Source organism: Callorhinchus milii, unplaced genomic scaffold, assembly GCF_018977255.1.
Source record: "Callorhinchus milii isolate IMCB2004 unplaced genomic scaffold, IMCB_Cmil_1.0 Scaffold8, whole genome shotgun sequence".
NCBI lineage: Eukaryota > Metazoa > Chordata > Chondrichthyes > Chimaeriformes > Callorhinchidae > Callorhinchus > Callorhinchus milii.
The window spans coordinates 23927325-23948479 of record NW_024704749.1 but is presented as its reverse complement, the minus strand read 5'-3'; the positions used below and the strand labels follow the sequence as shown (position 1 = coordinate 23948479).

Below are 21155 nucleotides of genomic sequence, written 5' to 3'. Positions count from 1 at the left end.
CAAATTAATTTCAATATAGATAAGTGTGAGGTGGTACATTTTGTAAGAGGAATAAAGAGGTCACAAACTGCCTGGAAAATAAGAATCTAAATGGGGTAGAGGAGCAAAGGGATCTAGGGATACAAATACACAAATCGCTAAAAATAGCGATGCAGGTTAATAAGGCGATTAAAAAAAGCAAACCAAGCATTGGGGTTCATTTATAGAGGGATAGAAATGAAAAGCAGGGAAGTTATGCTAAACCTATATCGAACCTTGGTTAGACCACACTTGGAGTACTGTGTACAGTTCTGGTCCCCACATTATAGAAAGGATATAGAGGCACTGGAGAAGGTGCAAAGCAGATTTAGAAGGATGATACCGGAACTGCAAACTATCACGAAAGGCTGAACAAGCTTCGATTCTTTTCTCTTGAAAAGAGAAGGGTGAGGGATGACCCAATAGAGGTCTTTAAAATGATGAAAAGGTTTAAGGGCCATAAATATAAAATACTCACCAATAAATCAAATAGGGAAGTCAGAAGAAACTTTATCCAGAGAGTGGTGGGAATGTGGAACTTGCTACCACAACGAGTAGTTGAGGCGAACAGCATAGGTGCATTTAAGGGGAAGCTAGATAAGTATATGAGGGAGAAAGGAATAGAAGGTTTTGCTGATAGGTTTAGTTGATGAAGGGCCGGAGGAAGCCCATGTGGAGCATAAATGCCGGCATAGACCAGTTGGGCCAAATGGCCTTTTCTGTGTTGTATATTCTAAGTATTACTATGTAATGAACTGTATTATTGTAGTAAACTTGAAACGCTCTTCACATGTCAAAGCTGCCGTTATTTAAAACCATAAATTCACTGATAGTGTTATTTTCTTTCGGTTGTATCTTTTCAGGAGCATTAAAAAAAGTTTGGTCTTTTGTGGAAAAGCAGTTACATCTATGGAGAACATAAGACACATTGACTATGATTTTGCAACCTCAACCTCTCTCCATGGTTTGCACAATGCACTGCAGAGCAAACCCAGAATCCGCAGAGTCCTCTGGATAGTGATTGTCTCACTTTCTGTAATTGGAGTTTCTTCCCAGATTACCCAACTCTTTATTAATTATTTCACTTGGCCAACATCCACGTCTCTCACCATCAAGTATGTTGAAGATATTGAATTTCCTGCCGTTACATTCTGCAATTTAAACAGGTATTCCAGGTCTCATGTTTAAGATTTAATTCTAACTGCTGTAAAATCAAAGAAATTCCATAAGTGGTGTGATTTTAACAATTAATTAATTTTAACTAAGATATATTTTTTTCTTAAAATGCCATGAAAGTCAAACATAGAATTAAAGTTTCTAAAAAAAAACGAGGATTATCTTTGCTTTGTGACTACAAGATGAATTATTTTTTCCGAGATCATTGCATAGATTTTTTATCAAACTTAATTAATGACAAGCTACATTTTATCCATCAATTGGCTTTCTTAACACTTTTGTTTAAACTCACCAGTGGAGCAAATGCTATATACATTTTCACTATTTAGTTTTCATGCATGTTTCGTCTCACTAATTAAAGTGAAGACAGTCCCAGGTAAATAAACATCAGATCAAAGACCCTATCGTTAATGGAATGAAAAGCCTCCATCAAGATCATAAGAGAGGTTTGGATGAAGAATGTTCTTTGACTCATTTGATCTCATTCTGCCAGAATATCCACCCTATAATCCTCACATTAAAACATCAAGCTTTTTTCTTAAATGAGTCCAGCATTTGCCTCAACCACGCTTCGTAGTCAGTTGTTAATTAACCTCTGTGAAAAGAAATACTTCCTAGTTTCTGTCTTAAAATGATCTTTTGCAACTCTAAACCTGTGCTCTCTTGTTCTCAGCATTTGTGCATTCCACTCTCTTCTTCAGTTTACACTCTGATTTCACTATGAAGCATTTTGAGACGTCTCTGCGAAGTGAAATTTGGTGTACAAGTATAAATTATATTTTAAATTGTATTGTATCTGAAAGTATTGCTCTGGCTTTACTTTTTTAATCACGTTTAAAATCTCACATATCTATATAAGATCCCCCTCTGAGGCATCTCTTCTCGAGACTGAAGATAATTCAATCTTCAAAGCTTATTTGTCTATAAACAGGTATCTAATGCCCTGTTTATTTGCCTGGCAGCCTCCTATGTCAAGTTGATTCTGACTGAGTCTAAACAACAACAACAACTTGTATTTATATAGCGCCCTCCATGTCGGATGGCATCTCAGAGTGCTTCACAGTAACGGATCCTGGGGCCGAGTCAGGGGGAGGGGGAGGAAGGTGACAAAAGGCGCAGTCGAAAAGAAAGTTCTTCAGCAGAGTCCTGAAAATAGGAAGAGAGGGGGTGAGGCAAAGGGAGTGAGGAAGGGAGTTCCAGAGCCTCGGAGCATAGTGGCTGAAGGTACGGCCGCCGAGGGTGGAGCGGAGGACTCGGGGGACAAGGAGGAGGCCAGACCCGGAGGAACAAAGGCAATGGGCACTGTTTTGAGGAGCGAGGAGGTCGGAGAGGTAGGGGATTGCAGAGGAATAGAGGGATTTGAAGACAAGGGTGAGGATCTTGAAGTCGATCACTTCAAACTAAAACAATCCATACCTTTAAGGATATATTTTCTTGGCGGGACTTGTTGAAACTCCCTTCTCTTTTTGAATAGTGAGATGGGATCTTGAACATCATCCACCTGAACAGGAAAATGGGACATTGGTTTAACATTTCATCCAAAGAATGGCAAAAAAGATGTAAGGGACCATAAACATTAGCAGTCTCTGTGTGCATGAGCAATAAATGCCCTTTCGAAAAGACCACAGATGCACTGCTGTTGGATCTCTTGATTTTGTGTTAGGAACAATTCATTCTGTAATTCGTTCAAATCCTTTAACCATTTGGCATTTGTCTGGAAGTCATGCATTCTCATACAAAGCTGATCATATAACCCATCTGTTTTAGCCTGCAATTTAGTACATAATTGGTCAGTATATTAGCTTTAGTATACCTACATTTTTGGCATCTCTACTGAAACATTTGAAATATGATGCACCATTGATATGTTTTGATACTTTATTCTACATTTTCTCTACATGTGCTTGCTGCATGATTTATCCAGCTTCCACCTGTCAGTTCCACCAATGTCATTTAAGTTGTTAGATTTCTTGTATTTCTGATTTTGTTATGGCTGAGTTTCATAGTTGATTCACACTATGAGTTTTACAAATCTCATTCCAGGTTTTTGGGGACTAAATTTTGATATTTCGTAACAGATTTTTTACTACAACATTTCCCCATATACATTTCTGTAGCATCAAATGTACTATGGAAAGTTCATTAGATTCATTACATGCAAAAGAATTACACAATTCTTATTATGAAATCTGCGAAGAAATAACCCCTCACAAAATTGGACCCCAGAACAGTTAAGGAAGCCCTCAATTACTATGCCTTGACTTGAATTAATACTACATGTGTACTGCTTGAAACAAAACTGTACAAACTGTACAAATGTGGAAAATAACTAATTGAACACAACTGCTATTTTTATTTTAGCCCAAGTGCATAAATGTGATTCACCGCATGCTATTTGTTACAATATATAAACGGAGTATGTTTCTGTGTGTATGAAAGAGAGGAGAAATCTAACAATTTACAACAGATAGAAATGACAAGTAAAAGATTGGCTCCACATTTAGTGGCGATGGATTTTGGATCATGGAGTCACTTATACAAATGTCCTTATTAAGTTTTCAAATGGTAAGATGGTGATTGTGTTTTGTTCTCTACAGATACCAAGAAAAAGCAGTGGCCAACGTGAGCATAATATATTTATTATGGAAAATTGTGTCTGCAGTTCTGAGCATTGATGCTGGTGATGGAAACAACATTCCCGAAAGTGTCAATAACTTTCTTCAAGGCAATGAAAGTTTCAGCATCAGAATTTCACCAAAGAGCACGGTTACCAGCTTGATAACAGCACTCTATTACAATGTGATTTCTCTGGAGAGCCCTGCTATCCAAATGTAAATCAAATGAAACTTATCTATCTTGTTTAAGAGGTAAACCTCCTGACAAAGTATTCTAAAGAGAATATGTCTTAATGGCAAAGAGTAAGGAATGGGAATTTACTGTGGAAATAACTAAGTGCAGATGAATTTAAATTACTATTGATTTTAAAAGTTTTATATACATAAATAACATTTTGTGGATTGATCGAAGTCTGGATCCCCTATCCATATCATCCACAATTAATACACTTACTACAGAATTACCTACCTAAAGTGCAGTGAGTTTTGAACAGTCTGAGTATCTGCATATTTATCATAACATTTTGGGACTCTCAAAATCTACAAGATAAGTAAGTCTAATTTGACTCTTTCCTGCAATGCCCTTTTCAGGATTTTGAGCACGTGTTTACTGAGTATGGCAATTGCTATACGTTCAATCATCAGAATCTGAAAAGCAAACGACGAGTGAAAACATCAGGAAGGGGACTAAGAGTGCTATTTGATATCAAGCAGGTTTGTGTTTCATCTAAAAGTGAAAAAGAAATTTCTCCAGTTTTGAAAATAATTGAATGAATAAAGTCATTTTAGATTTCTCCAATTACAACGTTTGTTTTATATTTTGAGTGATTAATAAAGAAGACTTGACTAAAACTGGAAAACGCTTAAAATTGGAGTAAGTTGATCAGTATCCTGAAAGAAAGGTCTAAGACTTTCACCAGAACTGCAGATTACTTCATTTCTATTTCTTCCTTATGTCTTTGTCTCTATATCAGTTAAGAAGGGTCAGATTTAACTTGAAATGTTACTCTATCTCCTACTTGCCGTCTTTCGGATGAGAATTTAAAACGAGACCCAAAACACTATTTGAAAAGAGGAGGGAGATTTTCCCAGTGTCCTGATCAACAATACAGCTCTAAAAATGTTCCACAACTGTTATCAAATAAAACATTGGGTTAAGTTTGTGGTATTTAATAATGTGTTCCTTGTGTTCATTATGAAATGCTTAAAACTTTACTCCATTTTTATGACCCCTGCCCCCCTCCTCCATTTTCCCCAGTGCAAATTTCTATGCTGCAAGCTACTTTTGCAAGGAAATGTCTACTTTGGATCCAATTATAACCTTTCAGCTAAATTTTCTTTTTTGTTGAATTTACAGTCAGAGATGACAGACAATCCTGCCCTTGGTTATACCGATGCTGGGATGAACTTTGTGATCCATTCTCCCAATGAACTACCACAGGTTGAGACCATGGGCCTGTCTGTGGGAGTTGGTATGCATGCCTATGCTGTAATACGGCAACTGAAGGTAAGCAAAAAAAATTAAACCAACAACATACGGCTATCAACAGAATAAGACTTGGAGTCCTTTGTAATTTTTTCTGACAAGATAAGTAAAATTAACTAAGGAACCCAGATAGTGTAGTGGATAGAGCTGTAATTTACAGAGTGGGCTTTACAACAACAATAGAAACTTGTATTTATAAAATACCCTTCAGCCGGGCTAGCATCCTGGAGTGCTCAACAGTGATGGAACTTGATACCGAGCCGAGGAGAAAGAGATGATCGTAGGCATGGTTGAAGAGGAAGTTCTTCAGGTAAGATCTGAAGACGGGGAATGAGGTGGCAAGGCGGAGGGATTAAGGAAGAGAGTTCTATAGTTTTGTGGTGTAGTGACCTAAGGTACGACCGACAATGGTAGAGTGGAAGGGACAAGGGACATGCAAGAGCCCGGAACCAGCTGAGAGGAGGCAACAGGTAGTGGAGTGGGGTGTAAGGAAGTCAGAGACGTTGAGTGGTGCCAGAGCATGAAGTGAGATACAAATGATTATGAAGATCTTGAGATCAATCCATTCTATGACAGGCAGCCAGTGGAGTCTGGCAAGGACTGGGGTGATGGGGCTATGGAGATTGGTACTGGTGAGGATATGGGCCTAAAGGAGTGCGGTTCCACAGGCACTGGTTGTGCTTTGATACTCCACCTATTGTTCCTGTGTGCGCCATGGCAATCTATAGTTCAAATCTCCGACTGTCCTAAATGCCTGTTTTCAGCTGGGATCTGTGTTTCTTTACTATAGACAATAAACCAGGAATACCCATGGGGAGAATGTAACCCTCACATAAGCCTGGAATATCACGACACCTATACAACATACAGATGTTTGCAGGAGTGTAAATCAAAGTATATCAAACAACACTGTGGCTGCTTTCCTTTCCTGTTGCCTGGTTAGTACATTTATAATTTTCTGTTAAAAGCAACTAACGGGTTTATGGTCATCAGTGAAAACAATACTTCAAAGTTGTATGTGTCTAACAGTTTATTACGGTGACAATAAGGAAGCTTTGAATATTTGCTATATTTCCTCTTACGGATAGGAATGATGACAGCGTTTTTTAAAGGGGTAGGAACAGTACCAGAGGACAGGCATCCCCAGACCCTAAATTCTACACTAAATTTAATTTATTTAGGAATAATACAAATGTTGCTCCTATAAAAATGTCAAGGTCCCTGCATTTGTTAACATGTCAAGTTAGTACTTTAAACCTGGGTTAATCTGACACTCTGTTGGTGGAGAGTAGAGGCATCAACAACATCAACGGATTTTCTTACAGTCAGGGAAGATGGTGGATAATTGTAATAACTTTCACAACTTCCAAAGCAGGAGTTAAGATGAAAAAAAAGCCTAAGTATTTCAATAAATATAGCAGAGCATTGCTTTCAAATGACTTTAGAAGAGAGGGAGTTCAAATTTACATACAACAACAACAAAATTACATTTATAGAGCGCCTTTCACATCAGGAGGACATCCCAAGGCCCTGGATAGTCAGGAGTCAGGAATCGAGCAAGGGGGAGGGATGGAGTAGGAGTGATGGAAGGCAGAGAGGTGGGAGGGTGACCGAAGGCACAATCGAAAAGGAGGGTCTTGAGACCGGCCTTGAAAGAGGCAAGGGGAAAGCAAGACGAAGGGACTGTGGGATGAAATTCCAGAGTGTGGGGGCAGAGAGGCTGAAAGCCCGGCCACTGATGGTAGGATAGGTCGAGCGGGAGACACAGAGGAGGCCGGAGCCCGATGAATGGAGGGAGCGGGCAGGTTGGTAGAGAATCAGCAGGTCAGAGAGGTAGGAGGGGCCAAGGACATCCCGCAGTCTCTCCACCTCACTCCCTCCCTTACCACCTTTAAGACCCATCTCAAGACCCTCCTCTTCGACCGTGCTTCCGATCTCCCTGCTTTCAATAATGCAACACACCCCGGTGAGGATGACGACAGAGTGGTCGATGGTGGCGAAGCCAGCAGAGGGTCAAGGAGGACGAGGAGGCAGAGGAAGCCCTGGTCCCAGATGGACAGGGTGTTTTCTGTGTTGTGGGCGGTACAGAAGCCCGATTGGAGGGTTTCGAGAATGGCGGGAGAGGAAGGAGCGAAGCTGAGAAGCAACAACTTGTTCCAGGACCTTGGAGAGGAAGAGGAGGTTGGAGATGGGGCAGTAGTTAGGGAGTAGAGAAGGGTCTAGGGAGAGTTTTTTTATGGATAAAAGTGATGACAGCGGTTTTTAAAGGGGTGGGAACAGTACCAGAGGACAGGCAGAGGTTAACAATGTCAGTGAGTGGAGGGATAAGGAGGTGGAGCTGGGAGGTAAGGAGTGGGGTAGGGATGGGGTCGAGGGAGCAGGTGGTGTGTATCATATGGGTTATGATGGTGCTGAGAGAGGAGGAGATGAGTTCAAAGATGTGGAGCGAGGGGTGGGTAGGGGCTGGGGTTAGAGGAGGAGTTGGGGAGGGGATTGCAGTTGCAGTGGCAGAGTCAGCTGAGTGGATTCCCTTGACTTTGAATTTGAGGAAGCCAGCATCGCCTCGCAGTTGGCATTTGAGGTGAAGATGGGTGAGGCCTGAGAGAGTGGACGGAGGAGTCAGTTCAGGAAGAGAGGGTAGCGAGGGAATCAAGAGTGGAGAATAGGGAGCTGTGGAGAAGAGTGACCAAGGAGGATAATAATAGTAATAATAATAATAATAATAATCTTTGCATTTGATATAGCGCTTTTCATATCGGGAGGACCTCCCAAAGCGCTTGACAGAATACACTGTAAAGTTAATTGACTGTATATGTGTGGGTGAACGCGGCAGCCAATTGCGTACAGCAATGTCCCACAATCAGTCGTAGATTGAAAATGACCAATTTATTATTGTTGTTTGTTTTGGAGGGATTATTATTAGGCGTGTGGAGTAAGGAAACTTGCCCAAGGTTTCGCCCTGCCTGGAATTGAACTCAGGTCTCTTGCTTGCAAAGCGAGTGCTATATCCACTGAGCTACAGGACTCCACAAAGGATAGGTCATTGCAGGAGGATGCCCAGAGGGGAAAGAGTTTAGATGACTCCAAGGCAGCCGAGAGGGAGGGGGGGAGATTTTTTTCCAGGGGCAGGAGGAGGTGGAGGTGGGTTGGGTGGCGTTGGGAAGAGTGATTGAGGAGTTAAGGGAGATGAATTGATGGTCCGAGATCGCTTTGTCAATGATGGTGAGGTCCGAGATGGTGAAGCCCCGAGTGATCACCAAGTTGAGGGGCTGACCGTGGATGTGGGTGGTGGAGTGGATGTTGAGAGAGAGATTGAGGGAGAGGATAAGGGAGGAAAAGTCAGCGGAGTAGAACAGGTGGGGTTGAAGTGAAGGTTGAAATCGCCAAGGATGAGGAGGTGTTCGGAACAAAGGGAGAGGGAAGATAGAAGGGTGGAGATGTCAGGGATGAAGGTGGGGGAGGGCTTGGGGGGTTGATAGATCAGGAGAATTTTGAGGGTAAGGTTGGAGGGGTGATAGAGGGTAAGGTGCTCAAAGGAGGGGAAATTTCCAGAGGAGTAACGGGATAGGCTGATCAAGGAACAGGAGTTGAAAGCCACCCCGCCACCATGGCGGTTCAGTCGAGGGGTGGGCAAAGTGGAATCCATGGCTTTAAAAAGGGAATTAGACAAGTAGTTCAAAAGGATATATTTTAAATGACTATATGGAAAAGACAGGGCATTGGAATTAACTGGATAGCTCTGACAGAAAGACGGCAAAGGCAATATAGGTTGAAATAGCCTACAACAACAACTTGCAATGATATTGCATCCTTCACTTAAGATAATCGCTGAAACATGGCACGCTGAATAGACTAGTTCTGTGATGAAAGTCAGTGATTCTATGATACTGCATTATTGGCAACTCTGGGGCTGAAACAGATATTGGTATAATCAACGCATTAGTTATATCAATACAAGAGTGATGTAAAACTTGTCTGTATTAATCTATCCTAATGCCCTTTGTGCTGGCCACAATGAAATGCTTGTGTTGTCATTATTGAATGGGAGGAGGATCAACATAAATCCATACTTTGCTTAGCACTAAATTGCTTTGGCAACACAGATGCTAACGCAGTTTAATGGGTGCACAGGTTGCAATGTAACGTAGCCCTAAATCCCAGTCTATCTCAACTTGGCAAGGCAAATATTTGATATATTATTACGGCAAATGGCATGAGTGCTTACCAGGCGTGGAAGCTTTAATTTATTGAAATAGATTATTTGTCTTTCAAGGACATGGACCTGAATGTGAGCCAGGAAAGTACTACAACTGTGCGTATCCCTTGCTGTGTAAGTAACATCCTTAAATGTAGCATTTCATGGAAACAGCCCTGATCAAAGTCACAAATGACATTCTGAACATCTGTGATCAGGGCTCCCTCTGCCTCCTTGTCCTCCTCAACCTCTCTGCTGCCTTTAACACTGTCTAGCACTCCATCCTCATACACCGCCTCTCCTCCTTACTTAATCTTCACGGACCTGCCCTTGCCTGGTTCGATTCCTATCTTTCTCACCATCTCCACTTTGTTGCCTCTAACGGTTTCTCCTCCAGCTCCCGCACTGTTGCGTCTAGCATCCCCCAGGGCTCTGTCGTTGGCCCTCTCCTCTTTAATATTCACATGCTCCCCATTGGTGACATCATCCGCAGACATGGGGTCAACTTCCATATGTATGAGGATGACACCCAACTCTATCTTTCTGCCTCCACCCTCAACTCCAGGACCACTGCTGTCCTGACAGACATCAAGTCCTGGATGAGGGCAAACTTCCTACAGTTGAATGTAAACAAGACTGAGGCCCTCCTTATTGGCTCGCGCCAGCACCTCTACACCTCAGGCTCTGGCAGCATCAACCTCCATGGTTGCACACTACAACTCACCAAGCCAGTCAGGAACCTAGGTGTCTTGTTCAACCCCTCAACTGTCTTTTCTTCCCGCATCCAAGACATGACACGCTCTGCCTTCCCTCACCTCCGTAACATCCCTGACTCCGCCACTACCTCACCCCTCAGGCCGCTGAAACGTTTATTCATGTCTTCTTCACCTCCAGGCTCGACTATGCAAATGCTCTGCTTGTCGGCCTTCCCAACTCCTCCTTCCACAGACTGCAGATAATCCAGAACTCTGCAGTCCATGTCCTCTCCATCACCAAACTCCATGACCCCATCTCCCCCACTCTCGCCCGACCCCATTGGCTCCCTATCCTTCAGACCTTGTTTGCAAACTTTAGATCTCAATGAATGTCAGAAGGCTAACGAATCATGGAAACTGCCTCAGCAGAGCTGCAAAATGTCCCCAGCTTAGATCATGTGAATTTCACGTGGAGGTCACTTGCCCATGGTCAAGAACAAGATCAAGATCAGACTGATTTCCACCCTCCCTCATTCAGTGCAGTGGAGACCAAATGTAACCCTTGTTTCCTGCCACCCAAGCTGTGATCGGCTCATTCACTGAACAATGATAATAATAATCCCTCAAGTAAAAACAAACAATAATAATTTGGTCACTCGATCCACGACTATTTGGGGGACACTGCTGTGCGCAATTAGCTGCCATGTTTTGCCCACAAAATTTACAGTCAATTCACTTTATATTATATTCTGTGAAGCGCTTTGTGACGTCTGGAAGTCGTGAAAAGCGCTATAACAAATGCAAGGATTATTATTATCATTACTATAATGATCTTTGGGAGTATTAGGTCTGCATAGTACATTTAATCATTGATCCATTGGAGTAACTTGACTTGCCAGGGGCAGGGGGTTGAAGAAAAACTTGAATGAGAAAATTGCAGTGTAAATCCTGTAAATTGTCTCAGGACATAAAGTGCATCTCATGCAGAGAACCTCACATACATCACACCAACTAGCTAGTGAGAACTTTGTACTGAACTAAGCTCCTCCCTTGGAGAAGAGTTCTCACAAGTACAATTTGCTTCATTTGTTTCCCAGACCAGGTACTGAGAATTATAATTTGCAAATCTAATTGTTATTTTTAACAAATATATTCAACTATTGGTTGGGAGCAAAACTAAAATTGTGCTTTTCCTCTTTATCTTCTAGATTTCATAGAGAAAGAGGGACTCTGCAAAGCAGGTCCATACAGATCCAACTGCCCCGCTCCGTGTCAAGAGACAAAATATGCCACTCGTGTCTCTTATTCCACTTTTCCAAGTAACAAAGGGTTGCATTTTTTTTCCACAAAATTTCAGAAAACCAAGGAGTATATCAGGTGAGTACTATCTGCAGGTTATCAGAGGGAAAGCTTCAAATGTTTGTATTTGTAGCTGTTAAATAAAATGACTAGATAGCATTCCTCAGTTCAAAAGTCACAGAGGTCACCTTCATTGGGTGCTGTTATATGTATGTTCTGAGTCAGATCAGGTTGTCTTATTTCTAATTCCGCATAACAACAACAAGAAGATTACATTTATATAGTGCCTTTCACGTCGGAAGGACGTCCCAAGGTCACTACACTATACAGAAATTGCTTGCAAAATGCTCTGAGACGCAACAATTTGACAAGCCCCTGTGAACATTCTTTCTTGCTTTCATCTTATGCAGAAGGTGGGATATCTCACCATTATTTCTGCAGATTATTACTATTTCATTTTATAGAGTCAGACCCTATAATAACACAATGGTTCGGGCACATAAAACAAGCCCGCTGTCGTAACAGAATGGTTAAAAAATGGCTACTGCTCAGTACTCCTCAGACATCTCTTCAGGTTGTATATTACTATTATTTATTATTATTAAATGTGCTGTATGCAGAGAGGCAGTTAGTCAGCAGCCAAACTCAATTCGGACATTTAGCTTTCAATATAGCATGTACTTGTCAGTACTTGACAGAAAGATAATAAGTCTTGAAGTGTTAGATATTCAGTAACCAAGGAACTTTCTGTTTACTGTATCCATTATTTACACATGATTTCTCAAAGCTTGTAACCATTATTAATCAAACATCCTGGTTATCTTGAGTACAAAAAAATACAAAATGATCAACATGAGCTGTTAATCCACTGATGAAAAGTGCAAATAACCTCTCAGACTTAACCATGCAAAATATAGGAACCAAAATATGTTGCTTGTTTTTTTATGTCAGTACGTAATTATCCTCCCTTATCGGATTTACAAATAGCCAAACATTGCTTACATTGGTGTGATAAATAATCATTAGTCCAGATCATATGGAGAAATCAAACTTCCTCTCAACCTGTGTAAGTCTCCATCTCTCCTGCACACTGCATTCAAAATGTTAGACCAGTCTTCTCAGTGTTATTAACATTTCAATTGAACAAACAAATGGAGAGCAAAAAGAAAGAAAATGACTGAGATTTATAGCTGGAAATAATAATAAAAATCCTTGCATTTTCTATAGAGCTTTATCACGTATTTGAAATATATCAAAGCACTTCACAGGACTTTACTTTAAGGTGCAGTGACTATTTTTTATGTGAACTCAGCATTCATTTTGCACACAGCAATGTCTCACAAACAGCCATCATGTAAATAATAATAATTCTTGCATTTGATATAGCACCTTATCACGTCTTTGAGACGTCTAAAGCGCTTCACAGAATATATTGTAAACTGAATTGACTGTATATTTTGTGGGTCAAACGCAGCAGCCAATTGCACACAGCAGTTTGTGGGACACTCCAATGCAGCACAGGAGTGTGTTTTATTATTGAAGGTACCACCATTTAGATGAGACATTAAACTGAGGTCCTGCCTGCCTATTCACATGGACTTGAAAGATCCCATAGCACTATTTAAAAAGAGAAGGGAGCTTGTCCCAGAGTCCTAGTCAATAATTCCCCAAATTAAATTGGTCATTTACTTCATGGCTGTTCATGCGACATTGCTGTGTTCAAATTGACTGCCGCATTCACCTACAGGGAACATTGTCTGTGAAGCGCTTTAAGTCATCATCCTGATGTGAAAGGCCTTATAAATGCATTATATCAAATACAAAGATTATTATTATTTTTATGACTGAGATCTACAATTGCTTACTAGCTCAGATGTCCTGAATTCACTAGGCAGTGTGCTCGCACCACGTTTTTCAGACTTTGTTGACTTCGGACGGTAGATTCACCATCAAACATGCGCAAAACAGAACTAGTTTGATTTGGCAATGCAAATTTTTAAATTTGAACCAGTTTCAAAATTTAACTAACGTTTTGTCTTATTTATTCTCAAGGGAAAACTTTGTTTGCATTGATATCGCTTACGAAGATCTCAACTCCGAATTAACTCAGCAGCAGAAGAAACTGCCAATATCCGAACTTATTGGTGAGTTGGGCTGCCACTTAAGTAGTCGTTTTGTTTCAGTGTCCAGTGTGGAAGCAAACTCTTTGATGCAGTGATTCCATTTTTACTGGGATATTATACAATCAACAGCAACAACAACAAAATTACATTTATTTAGCGCCTTTCATGTCAGGAGGACGTCCAAAGGCGTGGGACAGACAGAGTTACGGACCCGAGCTGGGGGTCGGGGTGGGGGAGGGTGGAGGGCAGGAGTGAAAGCAGGGAGATCGGAAGCACGGTTGAAGAGGAGGGTCTTGAGATGGGTCTTGAAAGTGGCGAGAGAGGGGACGAGATGGAGGGATTAAGAGATGGAGTTCCAGAGGTTGGGTGCAGAGTGGCAGAAGACCTGTCCACCAATAGTGAAGCGGGCAAGGCAGGGGATGTGAAGCAGGCCAGAGCCCGCTGAGCGGAAGGAGCGGATGAAGCGGAGGATGTGGACCCATATCAGAATATGTTAGCGTCCAGAGGGACTTGGGTGTCCTTGTACACCAATCGCAGAAAGTTAGTCTGCAGGTGCAGCAGCAATTAGGAAGGCGAACAATATGTTAGCATTCAGTATGAAAGGATTAGAGTATAAGAGTAGGGAAGTCTTGCTGCAACTGTATAGGGCCCTGATGAGACCACACCTGGAATACTGTGTCCAGTTTTGGTGGTCTCATTTAAGGAAGGATGCACTTGCCTTGGAGGGGGTGCAGCGTAGATTTACTATGTTAGTACCAGGGATGAAGGGGTTGTGTTACGAGGATAGGCTGACAAATTTGGGCCTCTATTCTCTAGAATATAGAAGAATTAGAGGGATCTTATAGAAACCTATAAGATCATCAAAGGGCATAATACAGTAGATAGTGGGAGATTGTTTCCCCTGGTTGGAGAAACTAAAACCAGGGGTCACAACCTTAAAATCAGAGGCCAGCCCTTTTGCACTGAGTTGAGGAAGAACTTCTTCACTCAAAGGGTGGTGAATGTATGGAACTCACTACCCCAAAGGGCTGTTGATACTCTGTCTTTGAACATATTCAAGGCTGAGATGGATAGGTTTCTTATTGCAAAAGGGATTAAGGGATATGGGGATAAGGTAGGGTCAGGTTATTAGCTGGAGTTAGATTAGAAGATCAGCCATGATTGAATGGCGGGGCAGGCTCGAAGGGCCGAATGGCTTACTCCTGCTCCTACATGTTATGTTATGTAGATATGGGCATAGAACATTTTAAATTAGTCATTTATCACTTTATTTAAATCGTTTACGGTTAGAAAGTTTAGTACTTGTAAAAAGGAATGGTTTGCATAACTTTGGGCATACAAAGGTAACAAATGCACTGCTGTATGCTGAAGCATGATCTCAATTCAAAGTTTAATTGGCAAATTTCACTTGTGTCAGACCCAGTAACCTGATGATCTGTTGCCTTACAGTACATGTAAGTACTTGGATATGTGGGTGTTTGGATGCTGTATATGCATTCTGACATTAAACAAATACTCCTATTTTGCATATTACAAACTTGGCCATCCAAACAGAGATCCCATTTGCCTATTCATTGCAATGTTAAAGATCCTACAGCAGTGTTGACGAGAGACCCCACCTAATAGAATTCCAGCAGCTAATGGAAGCTAATGGAACCTTAAATTTTATATATAGAAGTGCAGGATAGAAAAGCAAAGAGAAAATGCTAAGCCTATATAAATTGTTAGTTAGATGTCAAGGCGATAGAGGGGGAGCAGAGGAGTTTTACTAGGATGATACGATGGATGAGTGGTTTCATCTATGAGCAGAGACTGGATGAACTGGGATTTTTTTGCTCCTCCACAACATCTGTATGCTCCCTCTTGGTGATATCATCTGCAGACATGGGGTTAACTTCCACATGTATGCGGATGACACCCAACTCTACCTCTTTGCTTCCACCCTTGACTCCAGGACTACTTCTGTCCTGACAGAATGTCTGTCAGACATCAAGTCCTGGATGAGAGCTAACTTTCTTCAATTGAATGTTAACAAGACCGAGGCTCTCCTGATTGGCTCCCGTCAGCGCCTCCACACCTCAGGCGCTGACAGCATCACCATCCATGGTTGCTCCAGCTTAGTAAGCCAGTCCCGAACTTTGTAGTCTTGTTCGACTCTCAACTATCCTTTCTATCCCATATTTGCGCCATGATCCGCTCTGCTCAGTCGGGAGCGCAGCGGACAGCGCGGGAGGAGCCTGGCTACTGCCAGGTACTTAAACTCGCGCCGGAGCGAGTGCAGCAGTCGGAGCGCAGCGGGCGGGGAGGAGCCTGGGCCTACTGACCCAGGTACTTAAACTCGACGCCGGAGCGAGTGCAGCTAGGGAGGGGAGGGAGGTGTGGGGGCGGAGCGGGGGAACTGCGACGTCATAGATTAGTTTTCAGGTGAGTGCGCGCGCACAAAAAACAAAAAAAAAAAAAAAAAAAAAAACCTCTGCGCCCCCCCCCCCCCCCCCCAGGGCTCACATCAGAGCCCACTATGGTCCTGTTGGGTTCGATGCCCCAATCTGCGGGATAATGCCATCCACCTGACCGCTCGCTCCCGGTCCCCGCGTGCGCACTATGGCTGCCGCTTTGACCCGAGCCCCCTCACCCCCTCCCTCCCGCCCCCCTCCTCTCTCCCCCCAAACCCTCCCCCTCTGCATCTCTCCCGCTCTCTCCTCCTCTCTCTCCGTCCCTCTCGTCTTCTATCCCCACTTGACCCTCCCACAACCTCCCTCTGTTCCAGTCTGGGAATCCTCCGCCGGGCTCACCGTGGCACTCGGCGTTGGCTGTCCAGCAGCACCACACCGACTGCCCCATTCCCCACCACTCTCGCCACCCACCCCGGACACAGACCCGGGGAGTCAACCTCTCCTCCCTCATCCCCATCTCCCCCACCCCTGCCTCACAACCTGGACCCCCTCCCCTCCCACACACCCTTCTGTCAACCGCTCCCTCCACATCGGACTGCAAAATGTCCGCTCCCTCTGCAACAAGGCCCTGGTCATCAACGATCTCATCCTTGATGAGAACGTTGATATCATGGCCTTGACAGAAACGTGGCTCACCCCAGGCGACACCTTCCCCCTCACGGAGGCCATGCCACCGGGCTACACCTCCCACCACATCCCCCGCCCCAACCGCCGTGGCGGTGGTGTTGCCCTTATCTCAAGGACACCACTTGCCCTATCCCCCTACTCCTCTGGCTCTTTCCCCTCCTTCGAGCACCTCACCCTCTCCCACCCCTCATTCCTCTCCCTTAAAATCCTCCTCCTCTACCGGCCCCCTAAAACCTCTCCCACCTTCATCTCTGACATTTCAACACTCCTCACATCTCTTTGCCTCTCCTCTGATCGCCTCATCATCCTGGGCGACTTTAACCTACACTTCACCCCCTCCTGCTCCATCTCCACAGACTTCTCTTCCCTGCTCTCCTCACTCAACCTTTCCCTACACATAAACTCCCCCACTCACAGTCACGGCCACCCACTCGATTTGGTGATCACCCGGGGCCTCAGTGTCTCGGATGTCACTATTACCGACAAGGCCATCTCCGACCACTACTTCATCTCCTTCACCACCTCCACCCCCCTCCCCACCTCCACCAGACCCACCACCATCTTCTACCGCCCTTGGAAGAAGTTACCCCCACAATCCCTAACCGATGCCTTGGAGTCCTCTGAACTCCTCTCCCTCTGGCCTTCAACCCTCACCGACCCCTCTTCTCCTCTCTCCCTCCTCCACAATATCCTCTCCTCCACACTCGATACTCTTGCCCCCATCACTTCCCGCACTGTCTCCTACTCCCGCTCCTCCCCCTGGTACACCACCCACCTCCGCTCACTGAAATGCCAGGTGCGGGCTGCTGAGCGCACCTTTGTCAAATCCGGCTTAACGGTCCACCGACAAATCTGGCTGGACCTCCTCAAAATTTACCGCTCCACTCTAGCCTCGGCCAAGTCGTCCTTCTACTCCAGGATAATCCTGGAGGCGAAGAACAACCCCAGGCTACTGTTTTCCACCACATCCCGACTCCTCCGTCCCCCCCGCCACCCCGCGCAGGTCATCTCCTCCAACCTTCACTGCGAGGAGATGCTGGATTTCCTTGAATCCAAGATCAAGGGAATCCGCTCCGCGGTCACTTCCCCTCCAACTTCCACCCACCACCCACCCCTTCCCTCCCACACTCCGACTCCTACCCATCCTCCCCTACACACCTTCGTACCCGTTTCCCCACCCTCTGTCACTGAACTCATCCTATCCCTAAAACCAACCACCTGCTCCCTTGACCCCATCCCCACTCCACTCCTTATCTCCCAGCTCCATTTTCTTGCCCCACACATCACTGACATCATAAACCTGTCCCTCTCCTCTGGCTCTGTCCCCATTCCATTAAAAACTGCCATCATCACGCCCACCCTGAAAAAACCCTCCCTTGATGCGTCGCAGCTATCAAGCTACCGGCCCATCTCCAACCTCCCCTTTCTCTCCAAGGTCTTGGAAAGAGTTGTCGCCTCCCAACTGCGCTCTTTCCTCTCCACCCATTCTCTTTTTGAACCCCTTCAGTCAGGTTTCCGTGCTGCTCATAGCACAGAAACTGCCCTGGTCAAGGTCACCAATGATATCCTGACTATCTGTGACCAGGGCTCCCTCTGTCTCCTCGTCCTCCTCGACCTATCGGCAGCATTCGATACGGTCGACCACGCTATCCTACTCCACCGCTTGTCCTCCCACCTCAACCTTCAAGGCACTGTCCTTGAATGGTTTAGCTCTTACCTTTCCCACCGTCTTCACTTCGTCTCAACGAATGGCTTCTCCTCCACCCCCCGTACTGTCTCATGTGGTGTCCCTCAGGGCTCTGTCCTCGGTCCCCTCCTCTTCACCCTCTATATGCTCCCCCTCGGTGACATCATCCGCAAACATGGGGTTAACTTCCACATGTATGCGGATGACACCCAACTCTACCTTTCCTCCTCTACTCTCAACTCCACGACCACCGATGTCCTGACAGCCTGCCTGTCCGACATCGAGTCCTGGACGAGAGACAACTTTCTTCAGCTCAACGTGCGAAAAACCGAGGCCCTCCTGATTGGCTCACGTCAGCGCCTCCGCACCTCAGGCGCTGACACCATCAGCATCCAAGGCTGCACTCTCCACCTCTCAAAGCCAGTCAGGAACCTCGGCGTTTTGTTCGACCCTGAGCTGTCCTTTCTCCCTCACATCCGCACCACAACTGGCACCGCCTTCCATCACCTCCGGAATATCGCCAGATTACGGCACTACCTCACCCCTCACGCTGCTGAAACCCTGGTTCACGCCTTTGTCACCTCAAGGCTGGACTATGGGAACTCTCTCCTCGCCGGCCTTCCCGCCACCTCCCTCCACAAGCTGCAGGTCATTCAGAACTCTGCAGCTCGTGTACTGTCCCGCACCAGGCTTCGGGACCACATCACTCCTACCCTCGCTCGCCTCCACTGGCTCCCCATCCCCCAGAGGATTGATTTCAAGATCCTCATCCTCACCTACAAGGCCATTCACGGCCTTGCTCCCTCCTACCTCTCCAACCTACTATCCCCCTACCTACCTGCCCGTACCCTCCGTTCCTCTGGCTCCGGTCTGCTCCACGTCCCCCGCCCCAACCGCCCTACTATCGGTGGTCGGGCCTTCAGCCTCTCAGCCCCGAGGCTCTGGAACTCCATCCCCCAGTGCCTTCGCCTTGCTTCCTCCCTTTCCTCCTTCAAGGCCGGTCTCAAAACCTTTCTCTTTGACCGTGCCTTCAGCTCCCCTCTCGACTCTCTTCCTCCTCCTCGCTCCCTCCCTTCCCTCCCCTCACCCTGACCATTTCCCCCTCCTCTCTCCCTCCCTTCCCTCCCCTCACCCTGACCATTTCCCCCCTCCTCGCTCCCTCCCTTCCCTCCCCTCACCCTGACCATTTCCCCCAATGCTCGGGTCATGACCCAACTGTGCAGCGCCTTGGGACGTCCTCCTGACGTGAAAGGCGCTCTATAAATGGAATCTTGTTGTTGTTGTTGTTGTTGCCTTCCCCCGGCTCCGACACTGTCTCACACCGCAGGCCGCCGAAACCCTCATATGCACCTTCATTACATTGAGGCTCGACTATGTAAACTCACTGATGGTCGACCTCCTCAACTCCTCCCTCCACAGGCTACAGATCATCCAGAACTCTGCAGCCCGTGTCCTCTCCGCGCACTAGGTTCCGCGACCCTAACACCCCCATCCTTGCCCAACTCCACTGGCTTTCCATCACACAGAGAATACAGTTCAAGATCCTGGTCCTCTCCTTCAAAGCCCTCCACAGTCTTGCTCCCCCTACCTCTCCAACTTCCTAACCCCTTACCACCCTGTTCGCTCCCTCCACTCAGCAGGCTCTGGCCTGCCTGACGTTCCCTGTCTTGCTCGCCCCACTATCGTTGAGTGGACCTTCCTCCATTCTGCCCCCACTCTTTGGAACTCCATCCCGCAGTCTCTTTGTCTCACCCCCTCCCTCAACACTTTCAAGACCCAACTTAAGACCCTCCTCTTTGTCCTTGCTTTCAATCTGCCTGCTTCCCCCCCTGCCATCCCCCACCCCGACCCTCAGCTCAGGTCCGCAACTCTGTCTGTTCAGCGCCTTGGGATGTCCTCCCGATGTGAAAGGCGCGATACAAATGTAATTTTGTTGTTGTTGTAGATGAGTTTAAAGTCAGTGATGATAGATGTTTCTTTCTATTGCCATTTCACAGGTGACATCGGAGGACAGCTCGGGTTGTTCTGTGGTGCAAGCTGCATAACTATTATTGAAATCCTCGAATACCTTATCATCAAATCCTATTGGCTGGGATTAGTTTGGTTGCTAAAACTGCCAGATGGTGTGAACAACATTTCTGTCATTCAGATTTCTCATCGCAAAGAAACAAAGCAACCAAAAGTCTTTTAAACCAATTGGGTGAGAAGAGAGAATCCTTGTGGGTATTTTTTAACCTGGTCATTTTATTGAACAAGCTGAACAAGCTGTAATTGAAGAGAATGTCCAAGGGAGGGAATATTTACTGGGGGTAAATTTGTGAGATTTCATAACAGATTTGATGTGAGAACACAATGAATCCGGGCTCAAATCTCACACATTTATTCTCAATTTCTGTTTCCTTCATGAATTTTTACATCTATGAAACAAAAATCCAAACAGCCACTTTTATCCATATATTTATCAATAACATAAGAATTTAAGTATTTTATTGTTTAAAAATTGAAGGCAAATCTGAATAAACTTGCGGATGAGCAATAATGTCAATCATATCTCATATCGTCAAATCTGGTTCCAGTTTCAGTCCTTTATTGTATCAAAAGCAGATATTGAAAATCATTGAATGGAACTAGCTACATTTTACCTCCTGCAACTCTCACTTAAATTCTGAGTGATTAAAAGAAAAACAGTGACAATCCTAAACTCAGAGCACTTCTCACAGATTCAGCAACCAGTGGGAATAATCTACCAATATTTCACCTCTCAAACCTTTCAGTCTTTAA

The 21155-nt window shown here is 44.9% G+C and overlaps 1 protein-coding gene across 1 annotated transcript; it reads left to right on the top strand.

Annotated features, from left to right (window-relative positions):
• The first annotated feature begins 927 nt into the window (after window positions 1-927).
• On the top strand, window positions 928-20891 carry LOC103187185 (acid-sensing ion channel 5). Its single transcript, XM_007906574.2, is given in 10 exon segments — window positions 928-1184; window positions 3792-3937; window positions 3940-4025; window positions 4401-4523; window positions 5167-5316; window positions 6086-6233; window positions 9569-9625; window positions 11394-11562; window positions 13537-13628; window positions 20372-20891. Coding segments are annotated over 10 exon segments (1422 nt in total). The 3' UTR covers window positions 20566-20891.
• Window positions 20892-21155: the final 264 nt, after the last annotated feature.